The following is a 20188-nucleotide window of genomic DNA, read 5'->3' as shown; positions in this document are numbered from 1 at the left end:
TGTTCTGCTTTGCTGGGCTGAGGGGACTCAGCATGTCCATATCAATTGTGAAGTCTGACAAAGGCATGGTGAGTGAGCATGGTCTTATCAAAGCAGCCAACAGCATCTGCAGTAATTGTGCTGAGTCTCCTGGTTCTAAGTAAAACCAATCCCAACTCCGGCCAGGGAAATTTACTGTGGACTTGATCAGGTCCAAGAATAACAGCTTCTTGGGCTCCTGTGTTTTATTAAGTCTAGGTCTGTTAAGTCCTTCCCCTACCTATGTTCCAGGCTACATGGATTAGGACATGAAGTTAGCATCTCCTTGAAGAGGGCAGAGGAACTGGCCCTGGGCCAAGCTTGCTTTTGGTTTAAATGGACTTGAAGAGCGCCCCAGCAATCGGCCTAGAAAATCAATCTCTCAGGTGGCACAGAGGCCTCTGGGGGTAGGGAGTGTCTGAGAGCCTTGTTTCAGCAGTGTTAAGATGTGGCCAACTGCTTAGCTTCCTCTAAACCCTTCTACAAGGACGCAGGAGGCATTGGAGCTTTGCTGGCCAAGCAGTGGGGAAAGCTAACTGCCTCCATCTCCAAAGGGAACCCTCCCATCCAGAACCTCCATGCATCAGCCCTCCATAGGGGGGTTCTTAATGCCTACTCTAATACCAGCGTTGTTTCCTGCATCCTCTCTGCAAGCTCCTTAGAGTGATTCCACCTTTCCTATCTATCTCCTTAGCCAGTCATCACTTTGTTCCAGACCAAGAGTCATAATGTACTGCCTGTGCAAGCCTAGGAAAAGTCTAGAGTGATGCTCTTCCCTTGACTTCATTTTTGCTGAGACATATTCTTTCCAGGGCCCCTTATCTCATTACCCCCCTTTGGGTGGGGCATATATCAGCTCCAAAGGATTATTTCATCCTTTACACTCTGGCAGAAGGAGCAAAGTTAGGGATGTCTCCGTATAAGAAACCATCAACTTTTCCAGCATTCTCTGAATTAAGGTCATTTGGTTACTACTTATCCTAGATGCCTAGGATTTTCATGCAAGCATGCAAAAATGCCAAGTTGTCTCAAAACAGCTTTAACCTCAGTAGAATGGTTCCACTTGGCACTCAGTTTCTCAGGAAGTCTCCTCTTGGTGGTTACGTGCATCTGATAGCTCTGAACATCCAATTCAAGAACAAGGCAGGTCCATTTGCTCCCTCCCCATTGGTCAGCCTAGCAAATTCATCTGGCAAAACAGAATTCCATGATAAACCCAAAGTGCTTGCCATTCAGCTTCACTACTTTGTAGGTGTAGACTCTTCATCATATAAGCAATTAAAGCCTCAGGTTACTCTTGTGACCATTGCTGGGAGTCCAATTCCCTGTTAGTGTTTTTGAAACCCCACAGGATATACCTCAGTTCCTCCCAAAGGCCCCTGGGTGGCACACTGCACAATGACAAGTCTCAAATCTAAAAGTTGTGGCTGTGTGCAGTGGCTCCGGCCTGTAATCCCAGCACTTTGGGAGGCCAAGGCAGGCAGATCACCTGAGGTTAGGAGTTCGAGACCAGCCTGGCCAACATGGCGGAACTGCATCTCTACAAAAAAAAATACAAAAATTAGTTGGGCATGGTGACACATGCCTGTAGTCCCAGCTACTAGGGAGGCTGAGGCACAAGAATCACTTGAACCTGGGAGGCGGAGGTCACAGTGAGCTGAGATCACGCCACTGCACTCCAGCCTGGGTGACAGAGACCCTGTCTCAAAAAAAACAAAAAAACAAAAAACCAACCAAAACAAACAAAACAACGTTTAGACTGCATCAACTATTCTAATGGCACTTAGGGGCTGAGGGTTTTCTCCCAACTTCTTTTTCCTTAGGTCTCACAAAGGCTGCCAGACTTGGAGTGCCAAAGGATTGTCTCAATCTCCCTTACACAGACTTCCCAGGACCTCTGTGGCACATGAACACCAATAAGCACCACACTAACCTGCTTTGCAGATGTTAGCTTGGCTGGGTTTCCCATCACCAGCCCCAGCAGGGATGCTGTCCATCCCTAGTATTGCTCAGTTGATCCCTTTTGCAGTTTCCAAAAAGCCAGAGGTGAAATAAGCGGATTTTACCTCATGTTGGGCACCATTTTTGAGGTAATGGGTTATGGCAAACTGCACAAAGCCACACAGAAGAAAGTGGTTTTAACGAGGGAAACTTGTCAGCAAAGGGTCAGGAAGAGACACATGGATAGTATTCTCTCATGCAAAGGCCAGAGCACTGCTAGCTGCACCCTGGGTCTGTATTCCATGGGAAGGATAATTCTTCCCTGTGAGTTTAACACAGAGCAAGCCTCTCTCAGTAACAGAAAACCCCTTAGTATATTAAAAAAAAATTAAAATAAAATGGATTTTCCCAGTTTCATTATGGTACATAGAGAGAAACTGAAATAAAACTTTTTAAATGACCTCAGATAAACAGAGAAAAAAAGATGCTCAAGATTTAAATTCTGGTACATTAAACCTTATGAACAATAAAGACTAGCACATGGTAATGACTATTTCAGAATAACTGGTTATCAGAGGCATAGAGGTTCACAAGGCTGTTTATGGCCATGAAACTGAAACTGGCTCAAAAGGGTCAGAATCATTTTGCTGCCTCTAAAAGACGTATATTCTGAGCCACCAGGAATTCTAAGACCATCATCAGATGAGAGAGATGGCTCTGAGAGAGCCAAGTTGAGTGTTAAGCTGGCTGCCTCCAACAGGCTGTTCATGTGTAGTGCTGAAAACTACTGTGAAACAAGGAAAATCCAAACAAGTTACTTGAGTATGGTTTCAGCCTACCCACCACTAATGATGCCCAGTTAGACACAATGGGTAGCAAAGAACCACAAAAGCATCGGAAGGAAAAACTAGAAAAGCAGAAAATAGTTATTTTTCTGGGAAAAAAAACTCATCAATGTAGAGGAGGCTGTCTAGCATCATTTTGGATTCTAACACTGGGTAGAACACTGACACTGTCACCTCTCCATTTGTACCTTTTAGGCGGGTAGGCTGTGCCAGAGTTCCTTGAAGTGATTACAACAGTCAATTCCCAGGCACATTCTACCTACAAACCTGTCATTTATTTTATTACTGAGATGTTTAAATCAATTTTTTTTTTTACTCCATAGATATACTTTTTTCCAAAGGGCAGGATATGTTTATGTGTGCACAAATAGGAGTATATGTTTAATATGTTTTAGTGGCACCCTATGTAATAAATGTGTTGAAATTTTCTGTCTGGGAATATGGAGAATTATTTTCAAGTATCTTCGTTTTTGCCTTTTAAGGGCTCATAAAAGATTATTTGCAACATACATTTACTTTGCATAACTTTCCCCCCACATATCATTAGTTTTTGTCAAATGTAGAAATTTAAAACCAGGAGCAAACATCTGTCAGACTAATTTTTTGCTTTTTCATAAGTGCAACTTTTTAATAAAAATTTACATCTAGATAAACAATCTTCAGATTTTTGAAACTTTAATAAGATTTTAAAAACATCATGACTTTGAACTGAAAAACATACACGTTTAGCACACAAATATTGTAATATGAATCAACTCCAACTCCATTTGAAAACATGTGAATCAAAGTACAGTTTTAGAAGTTAGTAATTCACATTTAAGCAAGTTAGCGCCTTGCTGAATACAGCCTTTGTAAAAAAGAGACTTAGTGCATATTGTAATGGTACACTGTGGTTTTGTACCATTTGGTTGAGTTTTTCACTTTATTAAACAAGTTCTTGAAAGTTGGTAAAGGCTAACTTCCTATGACGTGAAATTTCCAATGGTAACAGTTACATTTTGTAACAGAACACTTTCTATAGATTTCTTTTCCTAGCTTAAAATTTTAAAAGCAATCATTTGTAAGGATTGCATCAACATCAATTTAGCAGAGGAAGATCAAACTTTATTGAAACTGCTTGCATACAAAATATATTGCACTATAACCAAACAAATGTCAACATAAAATCCAATCTGTTGTCGCTAATATGTACAGAGAATATTGCCCAAGAGCAGTTACATTACAAGGTCATTCTACCTTGGTTAATTATCTACAGTATTTTAAAACCAAACAGCTTACAGATGATGTGTGCAAGGTACCAATTTCTGTTTTCAAATACTATACATTCCCAGAATAAATAACTAGAAATCAACATTAATGTTTGGCAATACTTTTTAAAAGACTTTTTAATATTTGTGAAATCATGTGCAGTTTGTTGCCATTTTTATATGCTTGTTTGTATGCAAGGAAAAGTAACTGTAAAATGAAAATTCAAAGAAACAAACTCACAAAATACATCAGAGGCAGAACTTCAGTTTTTACGGCTCTGTACAGATTCAGTGGTACCCCTACTAGGAGTTACTTTTTAAGAAAAATATAACATCTTAGAGTGAAGGTCCTTCACATATTTTTCCTCAATAAATTTCACTTAAAAAAAAAAGACTCAAAAAACAAAACCAAACCCCAACACTTCAAAAAACAAAAGAAAAAAAAGAAAAAAAACGTATTACTTGTTAACCGATCTTAGTCTTTTCCAATTCTGCTTAAACATTAGACCATATATTTCAAAGTTTACAAAACATTTAACCTGCTTCCAATGTTTCTTAGACAAAGTACCTGTACTTCGCAGGATTATTACGCATACATGGAAATGACCTTCCTATCTCTCCAAAATAAGCTTGAAATTAAAACATGAAAAATTTCACAAAACTTGGGGCAGACAAAATTAAAAAAAAAAAAGCTCTAAGTTAAAATTGGTCATCAGGCCAAAGAGCAGGCATATCCTACTAACTTTCGACCAGGAAGATTTGTTCCTAGCTGAAAACATTTTAGCCTCTCTCAAATGAAGATAGCTCTTTCTTCTCCTGTCTATACAGAAAAATTACACATCTCTCAATAACACTATTTATCAAACTTCAGTGCAACAAAACAAAAACAAAAACAAGTCCTATTCTTTATACTGCCTAACCTGATGTTTATGCAAGGAAAAAAATATGGAAAGCATGCATTCTTCTATAAAGTACTAATGTTTGACAGGGTTTGCTACATCTTTAACATTTAGTGTTTCCAACTTATCTTCCCTGAACTCTGCATCCAAATATAATATTCCTACCTGCCAAGATATAAAAAAGGCACAGATCATACAACTTTTTTTGCTAATGAAAATGACAAATGTCACATCACACACATTTCAGGGTCCACTAAAATACTGGAAAAGTGGACCAAAACATAAACTGACACAGGACATGAAATGACATAGCATTTCATGAAGACTTCTATACGAGATTGAAAACAGAAGTCTAATATGATTACCATAAATGCTATATATGAAGAAAAACTGAGAATGTACTGGTGAATGATCACCCAATGCAGGAAAATGGTCCAAATTAACAAAGAATATCACTGCTCAGTACTTTAGAAAATAAAACTAAAATCTGCCCTGAAGTGCTAAGTAGTTTTAAAAGCAATGTTTCAAATTTTAAGGTATCTTTTTGTGCAAATCTGAAAATTGTTGCTTATGGCCAATACCAAAAAAATAAAAAATTCTTAGCATAATTTGTGTTCATTTCATGCCCTGTGCCATCTTGCCTACTATTTGTCTTTGGCCTAACAAAGTTTTCTAATATGGAATAAGAATTACGGAAATGGTATAGGAAATATAACTTCAGAATTATGCAGTTTAGGGTACTCCATTCACGAGTGGTTGCTGACCATCCACGCTGTCTGGCTTTTCCTTCTTCTGGTTACGATCTTTACCCGTGCGCAGCCGATTACCTTCACTGGAGGTATTCTGTAATGTTTTAGTGTGGACACTCCTTTCATTATTGCAGTCAACTCTGATCTAAAACAAGTTATAGTTGTTATATACACAGACCATATTCTACTGTAATCTGTAATTGGCCTGACAAGAAATTTAAACCTGAAGTGTAAATTCCACATGTTAAAAAGAGAAATGGAGATGAGAACAGAAGAAGTGCAAGAAATTAATGTAAGGTAGGATTCTTTATTTGGTTTATGATTTTAAAACACTCTTCTTCTTTAACTGGAACACACTGGTCATCTCACTGCATCCAAAGTTAGAGAAAAACTCACAATCCTATCATGTCTTCTTCTAAGTAGAACAAAACAGTGAGAAACAAACAGGTAAAATGAATTACTATTACTGATTACCAGAGGACATACATGCCTCTAACACTAGAGTTAAAATAAAATTAGTTATTCTCCAAAGATTGCGAAGCCCAGGAAAAGAGAAACAAAATGTTTTCCTATTCTGGCTTTACCCTCAAATAACTCACTAACTAGACTTTAATTTACATCTTTATATCTACCAAAGGTATGATCAAGTTTCTCTATACTGAGAGCTCCCATAGTCATACAGTAGAAAAACACGAGCTTTGGTTTCTATTGGCTTGTATTTCACTAAGAAAATTCAGATGATCCTACAACCTGAACTCTGTCTGAAGAATGGAACGGTATAAAGAAAACTGAATATAATAATTCGTGGAAGGACTGGAATCCTAGGAGAGTATAAAGATTAATATAATTTAAAAAATAGTGTTCTAAGAGCTATAAAATATTTTAAGTGCCAATGCTGAATACAGCACTGCTAATTCCAGAGGTACAAATGAAAGTTAACAGTGACAAATGAGCTAAAACAACTACAAATATTGATCTACTTCAAGCACAAATGCTAAAAACATCCCCAAATGGTTGTAATTTCAAAGTATGTTTAAGTAGTGGGTATGTGCATGTGTTTTAAATGTCTCGTTACCAAGGATTCAGTACTTTGATTTGTATTTTTTTTTTTTTTTCCAGACAGAGTCTCACTCTGTTGCCCAGGCTGGAGTGCAGAGGCGTGATCTTGGCTCACTGCAAGCTCTGCCTCCCAGGTTCACGCCATCCTCCTGCCTCAGCCTCCTGAGTAGCTGGGACTACAGGTGCCCACCACCACGCCTGGCTAATTTTTTCTATTTTTAGTAGAGACAGGGTTTCACCATGTTAGCCAGGCTGGTCTCGAACTCCTGACCTCAGGTGATCTGCCCGCCTTGGCCTCCCAAAGTGCTGGGATTACAGGCGTGAGCCACCGTGCCCGGCAAGATTCGTATCTATTTTCATACTTGAGAAAACATCACCTTTTTAATTCAGCATTCCATTTCATTTAAAAATATAAATGTGCATCCTTTTAACCAATGCAGTTAGACTGCCAAGTTCATCAAACATGTCAGTTTAAGTGGAGAATTACAAAACGGGTACATAAATATCTTATAGCTTTGTAAAAGACAGGTACATATAGTAATTTACCAATCTATCTATCCCTTGGATATACTGGTCCTTAAGAACCCACCAATAGTTAACACTCACTTTGAGCTGCTATGAATTCCAAGAAATATTCCATCACAAACTTTGTCTTAAAAAGTATCTCTCACTAATCTTGGGTGATGGTCCCAAATGAATCCATAGTCAGGAAGGAACCCTAACTACTTAAGAATTAAAAGTTACAGAAAAAGTAGACGACAACATGGATTCAGAGAATCAGACACTAAGGTTTGACTATCATTTGGACATATGCTAGCTATGTGACTGTGGGCAAAGGACTGAAGCTACAGTGCACTCACCTATAAAGTGGAATAATAAAACTACCTCAGTGGGTTGCTGTAAGATTAAAGGAGATAAAACATACACAAAGCACTTAGCAAAGGTGCCTGGATGTGCTCAGGAGATAATTTTAAAATTATTTAACAATTGGTTTAGCACTGGTGACAGCCAATTGAGAAGGGTCCTCAGACTAGGTCTTGGCTGTAAATAAGCAGATGACTGACCAAGCATGGAGACTAGCTGAATATCATCAGCTCTGTGTATCATGATTATTAATTGTGAGAGAGACATCTTCTTTTCCTTATTTTCTATTCAAAGAGAATACCCCATCCCTGTTAACTTGGGGGAGCAAAGACACATAAGGTTTACTGAGGTCTCTAAGTATATCCCAGGATGTTCCTTCTCTGGGGGATTGTAGGTCTACCAATGTGGTATTAAAATCACAGTGTGGCTGGGCGCAGTGGCTCACGCCTGTAATCCCAGCACACTGGGAGGCCAAGGCAGGCAGATCACCTGAGGTTGGGAGCTCAAGACCAGCCTGACCAACATGGTGAAACCCCTTCTCTACTAAAATTACAAAAATTAGCTGGGCATGGTAGCAGATGCCTATAATTCCAGCTACTCAGGAGGCTGAGGCAGGAGAATCACTTGAACCCGGGAGGCAGAGGTTGCTCTGAGCCGAGATTGCGCCATTGCACTCCAGCCTGGGCAACAAAAGCAAAAACTCCCGTCTCAAAAAAATAAAAATAAATAATAAATAATAAAATCATAGTGTGGCTGTCAAGGTCTTCACAAACACTCAGACTACATATTCTCTAGAGAAATCCTCTTATTTGTATACTTGTCGCAAAGAACTAAGATCGACTATAATTGTAATGTTGAAGGTAAAATATTTCACATAAACTGGATTTGTAATCTTTGAACATGTTTTTAATAAACTAAAATAAACTCATAAATCTCAAACTACCATATTCAAACAATTAAGATGAAAAGAGGCAGACAGGTTTTACCTGAAGGGATCCATCTGTTGTTCTTCCTTTAGCCTCTCTTGGATTACGCGGACGATTATCTGTTCGGGAGTGATCGTCGTTTCCTATGAGAATATTTTCAAAAGGTTCAACAGTTACTGATTCTGAAATGCTTACTGGAAGTTCTTTATTCCCACATCCTCTATTTAAACCAACCATAGAATCTGAAATGTAATCAATACCCCAGTGATTCCAGTTACACAATGGCTAATAATCTAGCCTGCTGCCAAGTAACAGAAAATATTTCACAGTTATTATAATTCTGCATCTACAGGTCAATGTGAGTTAATGTAGGGATGCTGTTTAGACCCACAAAGATGCTGAATTAGTTATTAGCATTTATTCATATATCTATATGAACTATAAGGAAGGCTGCCTAATATTCTTTCTACACAAGTGGAAGGCTGATCCTTTCCTATGGTGATCAGCACAAAACGGGAGAGAGGGGATCTTGCTAACAGTTCATTGCATCAATAGGATTTCTCACTGAACTTCAAGACAGCTGTTACAATTCACTTTGATTTCTTAATGAAGATCTCCATACCTTTGAAGCCTCCTCCACGTCCTCTTCCTCCTTGTCCTCTTCCTCCCCCTCCACGCCGCCGTCCGTCTCCTCTGCGCAGGAAGCTCTCCCTCTCTTCCTCTGTTGGAGCTAATGACCAATCACTGAGTTCGTCTCTGTGGTCAGATTCTGTTTCAGAAGCATTTGATGCTTCAGAATTAGTTCCTATCGAGAGTTAAAAGTTATATACCATTGTCTGACTTTTAAAAAAAAAAAAGAGGTTAACAGAAGCTTCCAGAGACGTTTCAGGGGTAATCCAAAACTCTTTCCAATTTATAAGCCCACAAAGAGTATTATCACCTTCCATTTCGTAAAACAAAATTTTAAACTCAAAATGAAGGGCTTTGCAATATTTGAGGTAATTTCGGTTATAAACATGTTTCATTCTCATTTTTAAAAAGGTATGTTATTAGCCACCTAAGTTTAAACCTTAATGTGCCATATCATTAAACAGCTGTGTTCCTTTAAACATCTATACTCTCTGGAGGAAAAGATTATCTACGACAGTTAAGTGTGATACCTTGATAAACAAAACCTCTAAAAAGAGAGCTCCTTTTAGCAAGATTTGGCCCAGGACAGAGGGGAATGTATATATTTTGGTCATTTCTGAGAGGGTGGCAAAGGAGGCCACCATGGCAACTGCTTCAGGGAAGCGTCTCTTGTGGGTCATGGATTGGATCTAGCTGAGGGCAGATACACGCTTGCCTGATGTTTGGTCCACAACCTGCCCTCCCGCTCCCATTATAATAATTGATCATTAATAAAGAATTATTATAATAAACTCATTATGCCTGAAGGGGTTAATGTCTTAGAGGACAGGAGTGGAGAAAAAGAGCTCCACGGTGAGGCAGAAATCCATGAGTAAAAAGAACAGACTGTTGGGAGAGGGGTTAGGGGTTAGGTTCAAGGTTGGCCTTAGGAGTAGGTAATTCTCCCCAACTCCAGAATATCAACTCTACTACCTCTCTCTTCCTCTGTTGGAGCTAATGACCAATTATAGCTTCACCATTATAGCTTCATTCCTGTGGATCTTGAAGGCTTTTCCATCTTAAAGAGTTCCTTTTTGAAATGCAAATATGTGTGAGATGGATTATATCTTATACCATCATTAGCAAGTTACAAAGTAGATACACGGTTGAGCAAGAAAGACAGTAGGCACTGGCAGGTGGGGATCAGGTTCACTGAAAGGTACTGGGAGAGAAGAAAGAAGCACGGACAGAAAAGCTGGGAAGGCAAAGAGAAACTTCGCCTACTTCTTGACTGTGCCTAGGGCTGACTTTGGCCATGTCACTCAAAATCACCTTATGAGCCACAAGAGGCAGACCCCTGATTTACACAGTCCATCGAGCAAGTATGACCAGCACATACCTGACAAAAAAAAAAAATGAGCCACAGTACACAAATGAAAAAGGTTTTGACCATACAGTTATAAAATCAGGAGAGGCCTTAAGGAAGTCATCAACACACAAGGGCTTTGCAGATTTACCCCCAATCAGAGCATGAACAGAGCTTGCACCTGCCCTGTGAACTCTACGTGTTTATTATCAGGTTTTTACTCTATGTCTCTTGTAACACAATTTAGCCCGCTGTGAATTGGAAACCATGTAGCGACAAATTGTTATAATGGGATTCTAATGAATATTAGAGATTAGCAGCTATAAGTCTAGGAACAGATAAAGTTACTGAGTAAAATGCTTAGTTTGTACCTGAAGTATATCCAGGACCGCGTCTGCCGTGCCCCCTATTTCTGTAAGGTCTACTACCTCGACCCATTCCTTGACCATCATCAGTCACATAGCTTTTTTCCTTATCTGTACGATTTGGTGGTGGTCTAGAACTAGCTCCAATCTGTCGCAACTGCTCATCAATTTGTAATCTCTCCAAACGCAACTGGTCTACTTCCTATTTAAAATATACAAGATAACAGTAAAAATAATTTGACATTTTACTTAATAAAACCTTTCTCCTTTTCATCAGATAAAAATATACTGGAATATTTCAATTTCAGCTCTAAATTTACAGTAAACACTGTTACACAGAATTATCAGGAAATTGAATGATCTCCTTAAAGAGAAAATTACTACAAATAACAGATTATTGATGTCGAGAATTAGAGATATAACAAACACACTCAGCATTAAAATTATACTGAATAAAATGTAAAGTTGTCTAATTTGGCACTATTATCCAATTATTCTACTGCTAAGTCACAGATATGCTATTTTGGGGACTTCTTCATGATAGGATATTAAATAAAACATGCTAAAATGTATGAATATAGATAAATGACATTCAAGGTATAACCAGCTAACCTTAAAAATCACACATTGTAAATAATCTTGATTAAAATGGATTTGCCAGTTAATATCTTAATTTACAAAGCATTGAGTTTGGGCCATCTTTTGTTTTAAAAGAACATATACTATGGTTAAGGAACAATGATTTTTTCATGAACTGAAAATGCTGACTATTCCTCATGAGGGGAAAACAAAACTATTTAATAGCTGACCAGACAGCTAGGTCTTACATCATGCCTTGAAAACTTCCTAAAGACTACAACTCTGCTACAACAAATACAAGAAACAGTATACATTTAGTTGATAGAAATATACACCTGGGGTCCAATGACAGACCCTTACAAAAAGCACTTCCAGTATGTTAGGTTCTGTTAAAACCAGATGAAACCTCATTTCTAACCACTGTCCTTCCAATCCACTCATAAACATCTCATTTACTGGCTACAGGGAATCAGATTCATAACTATAGTAGTAGCAGGTGTCTCAGTGAAGCAGAGGTTATCATAGAGACTGTCTATATGAACAGTCATTGGAGAAGCCCCTGTAAAGCTAAGTTTCTAAAATCTTGGTTGTGGCAGCTTCTGGAAAAGAAAGGTCAGGTAAGGATTTGGTCAGTTTCATCTGTGCTCTGCCATCATTAGCAATTTACATAGTTACACCAGAATCTGTTTTACATAGAATCTGAGCAAAGGAGAGACTGCAGCTGAGTGAGTGACTTCCTCCAAAGGTATAGTAATAGCTCATGGAACGGGAATATCTTGCAAAACAGAACAGTAGTCCAGGTTATCCCACTGGGGCAAAGCAGTCACCTTTTGGTGAGAGATGCCAGGCCCAAACAAGGGAAGTTCTGGTGATGGAAAGAATGGCAACAGGGCAGCTGCTGATAACCAAAGAAGATATTCTTGAGAATAAATCAAAGGATCTAAGAAAGAACATTAGTCAAAAGAACAAGGGATTTGATACAATGCAATCCTAACTCTCCAGGCCTTCATAATGATTTAAGCTAATACGAAGAAACACACACAAAAGATTACACATAAACATACTTAAAAAAAAAAATCAAAGAGGTATCCTACCCATGTAAACCTTGCTGGATGAAACCTTCCCACTTTTAATTTAACTGGTCACCATAAGAATGAATGGCATGCCCAGTATTACACTTTTTCTTCCTTTCATTCTTATTTACACACAAGCAGAAATCATGTACTTTTTATTTCTTTCAAGAAATCAGCAAAAAAATTCTTAATGCCATAAATAAAATAGAGTTGAAATGCTTTTTAAAAACATTTAATATAATACCAGCTACATTATAATTTTGATATGTATGGATACAAATAAAACATTACGAAAATGAAGTAGATCAGTTTCCATTTCATTAAATTATAGAACATTTTGGCCAAAAGGAATTTCAAGAAGCATCTAGTGTAGAGAAGTGACTTGCCTAAAGTCACACAGCTAGTTCCTTTGCTGAAGTCTTATAAGTAAATTGCTGGATTGCCAATCCAGTGCTTGCTCCACTACACCTTATAGCCTCCTCGTTCCTATCTTCCAGTTTGAAATTTAAAGGAGGCATAACTGCATCACACTAACTAAACTGAACATTTATGAGAAGACACAAATAGTTTGTATTTTGAATAACAGTAAAGAGAAAAATAGAGAGGGTAAACATTTAAACAAAGAACTTCATGAAATGCTTAGATTTCCTTGATAAATGACATAAAAGGAACAATAAAGGCAAGAGTTATAAACACAAATTTTTGCCTGGAAAAAACCAAAATGCTAGAAAGGATCAAATGGATTAATAGGCTATGTACAGGATTGCCTAAACTGAGTGTAAGGGTTTAAGAGAAGAATAAAGGGAAATATAAAATTTTATTGAAAACTGGTATATTGGTACTTAAATTTATAAAGACTTCCATTTTTAAAAAAAATTATAAGCTAAACAACGTATTTTCTCTATTATCTTTGACAAGTCATACAGTGTTTTGCACAGGCTAGAATGAGTCCTAACTGCTGAAAGATCTACTATAAAGTTTGTATATTTTAGTACAAAAGGATTAGAAGTTAAAGTTCTCTCTGTTCTCACCTTTAAATAGTTCAGGTGATAATCCAAAAGAACAGTGGCATTAGCGATGCTGTCCTTTGTTCCCACAAAAACAAATGGTACCATACCCTGAAAAAGAAATTGCAACAATGATCCTATAAAGTAATGACAGATTAATCTGAAAAATGCAAATAACGACTAATTCCCTAGCACAGGATCTGGTGAATAGTAGGTATACAAATGTTTGCTGTAAATATAAATCAATATATGAAAACAAAAGTAGTTGATATACTACTTTACACATCTACTGTGAATATGAATAGATTAATAGCAACCTTTTAAACATATCAGATTATTATAAAGACTAGTATTCAGTATCAGCAAAATCACAAAATGTATAATTCAAAATTATACAAGCTTTAACATGAGATGTATAAACAAAATGAGTAGTATAAGATGCTCTAATTCATTTATGAAAGGCTTTATCCTGATCAAATTTTTTTCTTTTTGAGATAGGGTCTTTTTATTCTGTTGTCCAGGCTGGAGTGCAGTGGCATGATAATGGCTCGCTGTAGCCTCGACCTCCCCAGGCCCTACGTGTTCCTCCCACCTCAGCCTCCTGAATAGCTGGGACTACACGTGCATGCCATCATAGCCAGATAATTTTTGTACTTTTTGTAGAGACGGGGTTTCGCCACATTGCCCAGGCTGGTCTCAAATTCCTGGGCTCGGGCGATCTGCCTGCCTTGGCCTCCCAAAGTGTCGGGATTACAGGCGTGAGCCACCGTGCCTGGCCAATCAAATTCTTTAAAAAAAACAAAATGAAATACCAAGGGTACAAAAGTAAAAAGTAAATCATTTCTGCTAACCAAGTAAATAGGGAACACACAAAATACAAACAAAAACATCAGGATAAAAATGCACTGAATAATCTGTGAGACAAAAAAATAGATACATTGACAAGCATAAGTTTTATCAAGCCCATACACATTTCAATAATGTACTCTGAAAATTTTAAAAGGCTGAATCACAAGGAAAGTTTGAACTTTTCTCTATGGACACTACTTAAGAACAGATTTTTAAAAGGCATATGCTAAATGTCTGTACTCCTAGCCCATATATATATATATATATATAGTGAGGAAAAAAACCAACTACTTCTTGTCACAAGTTATAGGGAAACCTAGAAACAATTGTGCAAATTAATAACTGGCAATTCATTTCTGCATGTTGGGTTTTTCTCCAACAAGCTTTATTTGTTACAAAGCCTTTAACTGTATTATTTCCCAAAATACCATGTGATGGAATGTATGTTACACCCTTCCCTCTGGGTCAAATATCACCAAAATAAGCTTTAAAATCCTATGTAATACATTTAGTTAGACTGACTTTGGAGCAAATTATTTACGAATATCTTTTCTTGCAACATGTCTAAACTGTTGGAGTACCCTAAGGGCCACTCTAATTTAAGTACTTCACGAGTAGACCTGAATAGTAAATTAAAATGAAGAAACGCAAGAATGGAATGATGGCCTTCAGTACGGACACCAGAAAAAAAGTCACTCCTTGTTCTGGGATAATGGGCTGCCCGGTAATGAGACATATCCAATCCACTTGCCGTTATAGTCCTCTTTGTAAAATGGCACCTTTGCTTTTAATCCATGAGTCCACAACATTTTTTCCATAAACAGTTCTCACTGGCTCTCCTTGCCCTCAAGGAACTTACAATGTGGTTGAGGAGATCAACAAATAAACACCTATGTTTAAGTGCTATGCTAGGGGTGAACACATTGCAAAACAGAAGGGGAAGGCTCTTGAACCAGTCAGGGGGTGGGGATCTTTGGCAAGTACACAAGGAAAGCTTTGTAAGGAATAAGGTCAAAATGAGGTGACATGTGGAGGAGAAAAAGCGTTCCAGGCAGAGTAAACCTGTACATATGTCTAGAAGCATCATAAGCATGAGAATGTTCAGAGAACTCAAAGTACTTCGATATGGCTTGAGCTTCTCTAGAGGGCAAGGGAGAAGATAATTTAAAGATGATAACTGGAAAAGTAACTGGGAAAAGCCTTACAAGTGGCATGAAGGTGTTTAAGCTTTAACTCCAGGGCAATGGATCCACATACCCACAAACACTCCTCCCTCCAGTCCTTAATCCTGATGATCATTTGTAATCTTTCTTAACAGGGGGAATAAACATTAAAATATAAACTGAAAGTGTATTTCTCAAGGAATGTTTTCCTACCTGCCAAGTCTTGAGTTCAGGTTTCTGGGATTCCCCTGCTACAACTGATGAAGCCACTAACACCTAAAGCAGTATAAGGAATGCAAGGGATGTCATTAACTATAACAAACAATACACAGAAGCCTGAACGCAGGACTTTCACTGCAGGACTTTTAAACCCATTTCTAAACAGATTAGTTCAAATAGAGAAAATTAGTTTCTAAAATATGGTTCAAGTAGTAACTAATGCATCTAACGGAAGGTGTATTTTGAGCTACGATACCTGCAAAATTTAAAGAGAGAAGGCATGGAAAAAAGACAGTCCACTGTCAAAAGAAAAATGTGACCACTAAATGCAACCCCATTATTTTGTGTTTATGGCATAAGATTCGTTACTGTGAATAAATTGAAAAGTATGTATCACATTAATTTGTAGTATCTCACAAGCTCGTAATCACATTTGAAAAAAAAAATAGAACATAAGTAGCCTACAAGTTTAACCAGAGAAAACACCCAAAATACCAACTGTGACATCTGAGACAAATTACTTGTATTGTAATTCAAAGTGAAAAGTAATTCTTACCCTCTGGACTTTTGTACTGTTAGGTTGAGAAAAATGGGTGCTGTTTTCCTTTATATCTAAATGTTTTTTTTCTTCTGGGGCATTAGGTCCAACCCTTGAATTATTGGAAGGAAGGGAATTTGGTGGCATAATTTCCTTGGTAAAAAACAGAAAACACAAAAGAGAAAAAAAGGACCAATTTAAGACTTTATTTAGCTCTATTAATGTTATCAATCATCATATTTTTTAAAAATGTAAGTTATTATAAACAGTTTTGGTTTATAAAATTACAGAATACAAATTGTATGCAGAAAAAAAAGATTTAACTTTAGCTAAAAGAATCTTTCAAAAAGAAAGCTAGACAATATGTGAAAATTATGGCTCTTTGATGAGATAGTATCTTAAGAGTACTATTGCACAGAAAGGTGCATCCTTACCTCTCTACCCCATGCAAATACTTTAAAAGCTGCTACAAAAAGCATATATTTATGAAGATAAAAGGGTTATAGAATTTAAAGGTAAGGAGGATGGGGAAGAGATATTAAGCACAGAAATAAATTTAAAGCACACAGAATAAACACACATACTACACAATCCCCAAACTAAAAAAGTGAAAAGATGAAAGCCAGAAAACCTAACCTGTGTTCCAATTTTGCTTTTGTCAGCAACATTAACATTTACAAAGTGCTTTACAAAGCATTTACATATATATTATTTTATTAAATTGTCATTAACACTCGACCCAGTGATGTATGTCTCGTATTTAAAAATTTATAACTACCCATTTTAAAGATTGGAAAAAAGAATTCAATAAAGTGACTAATCCAAACTCACAGCATTAGAGGACAGAGAGGGGCCATTATCTACAACTGTAACATTAATTACAGCAGGCATGCTTGATAATCAGAATATTTGCATTCACTTTATGCACATATTAGAGGTCCTCAACATATCACATAAAAAACTTTTACTTTTATCATACAAGCCACAAAATATTCACACTGTAACATACCTCCTCTTGTGGAACATTTTTCTCATTTTCAGCCTCAATCCTCACCCTCACAACTCCTGACTTGTCCACAATCTCCTGAATCAGCTTTCCATTTTTTCCTATTACTTTCCCTAAGAAATAAATAAATCAAGTTTGGTTTTAAAAACACATACCTCAAAGCAGTAAGCACAGCCCTACTGTAAACTATTACATTCATATAGATAGATATTTTTATGTGTATGTGTATGTATTGAATTGTAAGATTTCAAAACCAAAGTAGAGATTCTTTTCAACAAGATAGTTAATCTGGTTTTCTGTTTAATTAGGACATCAGTTTAAACTCCTTTGGTCAGGTACCAGAGATGATTAATACTTGCAAACTGATTGGGTAATTTTGAATTTTTAAGGCAGTTCAAAGATAGCCTCTTATTTTTGCACAAAAGGGTACACTTTAAACTTGCTGGCACTGTGGTATGTATCATTCTTTCTGCAAAGTTCTATAAGAAGAATTAAGAAAAAAGGAGAGAAAATGGGAAATATATTCACTTATTCAATACTTTCAATTCTTATCTGTACCTGATTTAAATCTGCTTCTTTGTCCATAGTAAATATTTTCAGAATTCTGTATGGAAGGCACATTTATAAAAGATAATCTAAGTCTGAAAGTGGCTTAAGCAGCTATACAAACATCCAAAAGGAATAGAAATTCTTCAAGGTCAATGTGTTAACAGAGTATCACTCCTGTGCATTACTTACAAACTTTAGCAATGTATTAAAAAGTGAAGGGATTAGTCACAGAGTAAAAGATTAAGAAAACCCACTTTAAGATAACTCAAAACCACAATGAAAAAGCTTAAAACCAGTTTAAGTATTTTTCAGTAACATCTATTAAAACTTGGGATTTCAAGTACCAGTAAAAAATAGGTACTTGATCATTTCCTTATTTATTTTACAATCATATACATTACTGGAAAATGACTCCTTTCATTTGCATCATCACATGAGTGGTAAAGCAAGACATTACAAACTTAAGAATTACTAATTCTAGAAATGTACATGTGAACTACATCTGATTCTGAGGGCTCACCCAAGGTATCTAAGTACCCTTACATTGGCCACATCCGCCATGTGCTTGCCCTCACCATCTCATCTTCCATTTTTTCCTTTTTGCCTTTAAAGGCAAAGCTCAAGGCAAAGTTGGGGGAAAAGATGGAAGCAAAAATTTGCTTTGAGCCAATGCTAGACAAGATCTCAGTGAAAAGCCTTCTCACAAAAAATTCTTGTGGCTCTTGTAATCAGAGCATAGCTTTGACATTCTTGCTGTGTGTGGCTGCCTCATTCACCCCTAGAAACACTTTGACTGGTCATAGAACAGAACTGACACCATTAAATCAGGATTCTTGGTCTAGGTCCTTCTGTCAATTATTTCTGTTCTTCTATAATGAGAAGGGGAAAGGTGAGGTGAGAGAAGCTACTTGGAGTCTTCACACAGTTTGATTTTAAACTGCAACACTTATATTTTCATGAATTAATGTTGACTTTAATAAAGATCTAAGTGAGTTAGCAAAACGAAAAATGAGATTTGGGGATGTTTTTATTAAGATAATATCTTAACTATCCTAAGTACTATGTGTTAACTATAGCTGACTGAATAGTTATACCAATTCATTCTTAGTGAGTGAAGAATCCAATTTTAATGAAAAGATAAATTAGTGCACATACTAAAGAGAGTTTGTGAAAAATAGAGATCACAAATAATGTTGGTTGACTCAAACAAAATGCATGCAAAACTGATTACGACACCTCTCTAAAGATCTGCCTTGCAAAATCTTACACAAAAATGCTTTCTCAAAAGTCCCAATGTTCCCAGTGTTGCAGTGGACCATCTCTAAAACAGAATTCTCTCATTTTACTAACTAGAAACAACAAAACAAAAACAAGGCTGATTTACTTTTAGCAGTCTTTCTGGTTATTTCTGAGATCCTCTTCTTTCCAGGTAACCACAGGTAGAATCTACTTTTAATATTTAATAGCAAATAATCCAATTCTATATTACATACTTATTTCCAAATCCCAAAGAGCAATTTACTATGATTCTGTTCTACTGAAATGGAGTTGTTTTGAATAAGGTGAAGAACAGAGTCCCCTACTCTGTCCAGAATTGTCCCCTACTATATCTTCCAATTTAATTATCACATCAACTCTATGAGGTGGATACTATTATCACATTTGATAGGTAAGAAAAATAATTCTCAGGGGGGCTAAGACAGTCACCCACAGTCACATTGCCACCAAAGAATAAAGGACTGAAATCCAGATCCAACTCCAATGCCCAAGCACTTTCCCCACTACCATCATGCCACCTTCAAAACCAGCTTTAATGAATCTGACACATAATTCTCTACTCCTTTGCTATTTAAAAAAAAAAAAAAAAACTACCGGCTCTTTTTCCATAAGAATTCCTAAATTTACAATAACCTTTCTAACTACAAAAGATATGCAATTGCTTGACAAGCTGTAAAGAAGAAAATAAATATTATTCATCACACGACTGTCTTGAGATTAGCACTTTATCTTGCGCTATGCATATTCTGTACACATCCAATTGGTATGCAAGTTACCTTAGTAACATTACAAACACATTCTCCAGTTGTCTGTAGTATACAGTTGAGCTAACACTTCTGCATTATTTCCCTACTATTTGTAGTTTATCTTCAAGCTGATTTTCTTTGGGAGATACATTTATCATTTCTAGTGTTTGTTAATGACAAGGAAGATGTTTATGATTCTACGCTGACAAAAAAGCAGGCTAAATTAGCATTGAAACTACGTAAACAGAATGTATGAGAAGTCCTTGCTTTCTTCAAGTTTCCAAAGAACATTA

The 20188-nt window shown here is 36.9% G+C and overlaps 1 protein-coding gene across 10 annotated transcripts in view; it reads right to left on the bottom strand.

The window, feature by feature from the left end:
• Positions 1–3403: 3403 nt before the first annotated feature.
• Positions 3404–20188, bottom strand: part of FMR1 (FMRP translational regulator 1) — a 38715-nt gene continuing 21930 nt past the window's right edge. The window contains exons 10-17 of one of the 10 annotated variants that reach the window (XM_012499108.2): positions 17326–17435; positions 16335–16469; positions 15773–15835; positions 13572–13658; positions 10895–11090; positions 9171–9353; positions 8609–8691; positions 3404–5844 (exon numbers count right to left, since the gene is read on the bottom strand). In XM_012499108.2, coding sequence (XP_012354562.2) covers positions 5683–5844; positions 8609–8691; positions 9171–9353; positions 10895–11090; positions 13572–13658; positions 15773–15835; positions 16335–16469; positions 17326–17435 — 1019 coding nt within the window. In that variant the 3' untranslated portion in view covers positions 3404–5682. The remainder of the gene's footprint in view (positions 5845–8608; positions 8692–9170; positions 9354–10894; positions 11091–13571; positions 13659–15772; positions 15836–16334; positions 16470–17325; positions 17436–20188) is intronic. The other 9 variants (XM_030806893.1, XM_030806896.1, XM_030806892.1 and 6 more) reach the window with 9 other exon arrangements.

This window comes from Nomascus leucogenys, chromosome X (genome assembly GCF_006542625.1).
Source record: "Nomascus leucogenys isolate Asia chromosome X, Asia_NLE_v1, whole genome shotgun sequence".
In the NCBI taxonomy this organism is placed as follows: domain Eukaryota; kingdom Metazoa; phylum Chordata; class Mammalia; order Primates; family Hylobatidae; genus Nomascus; species Nomascus leucogenys.
This window is presented reverse-complemented; position numbering and strand designations above follow the sequence as displayed.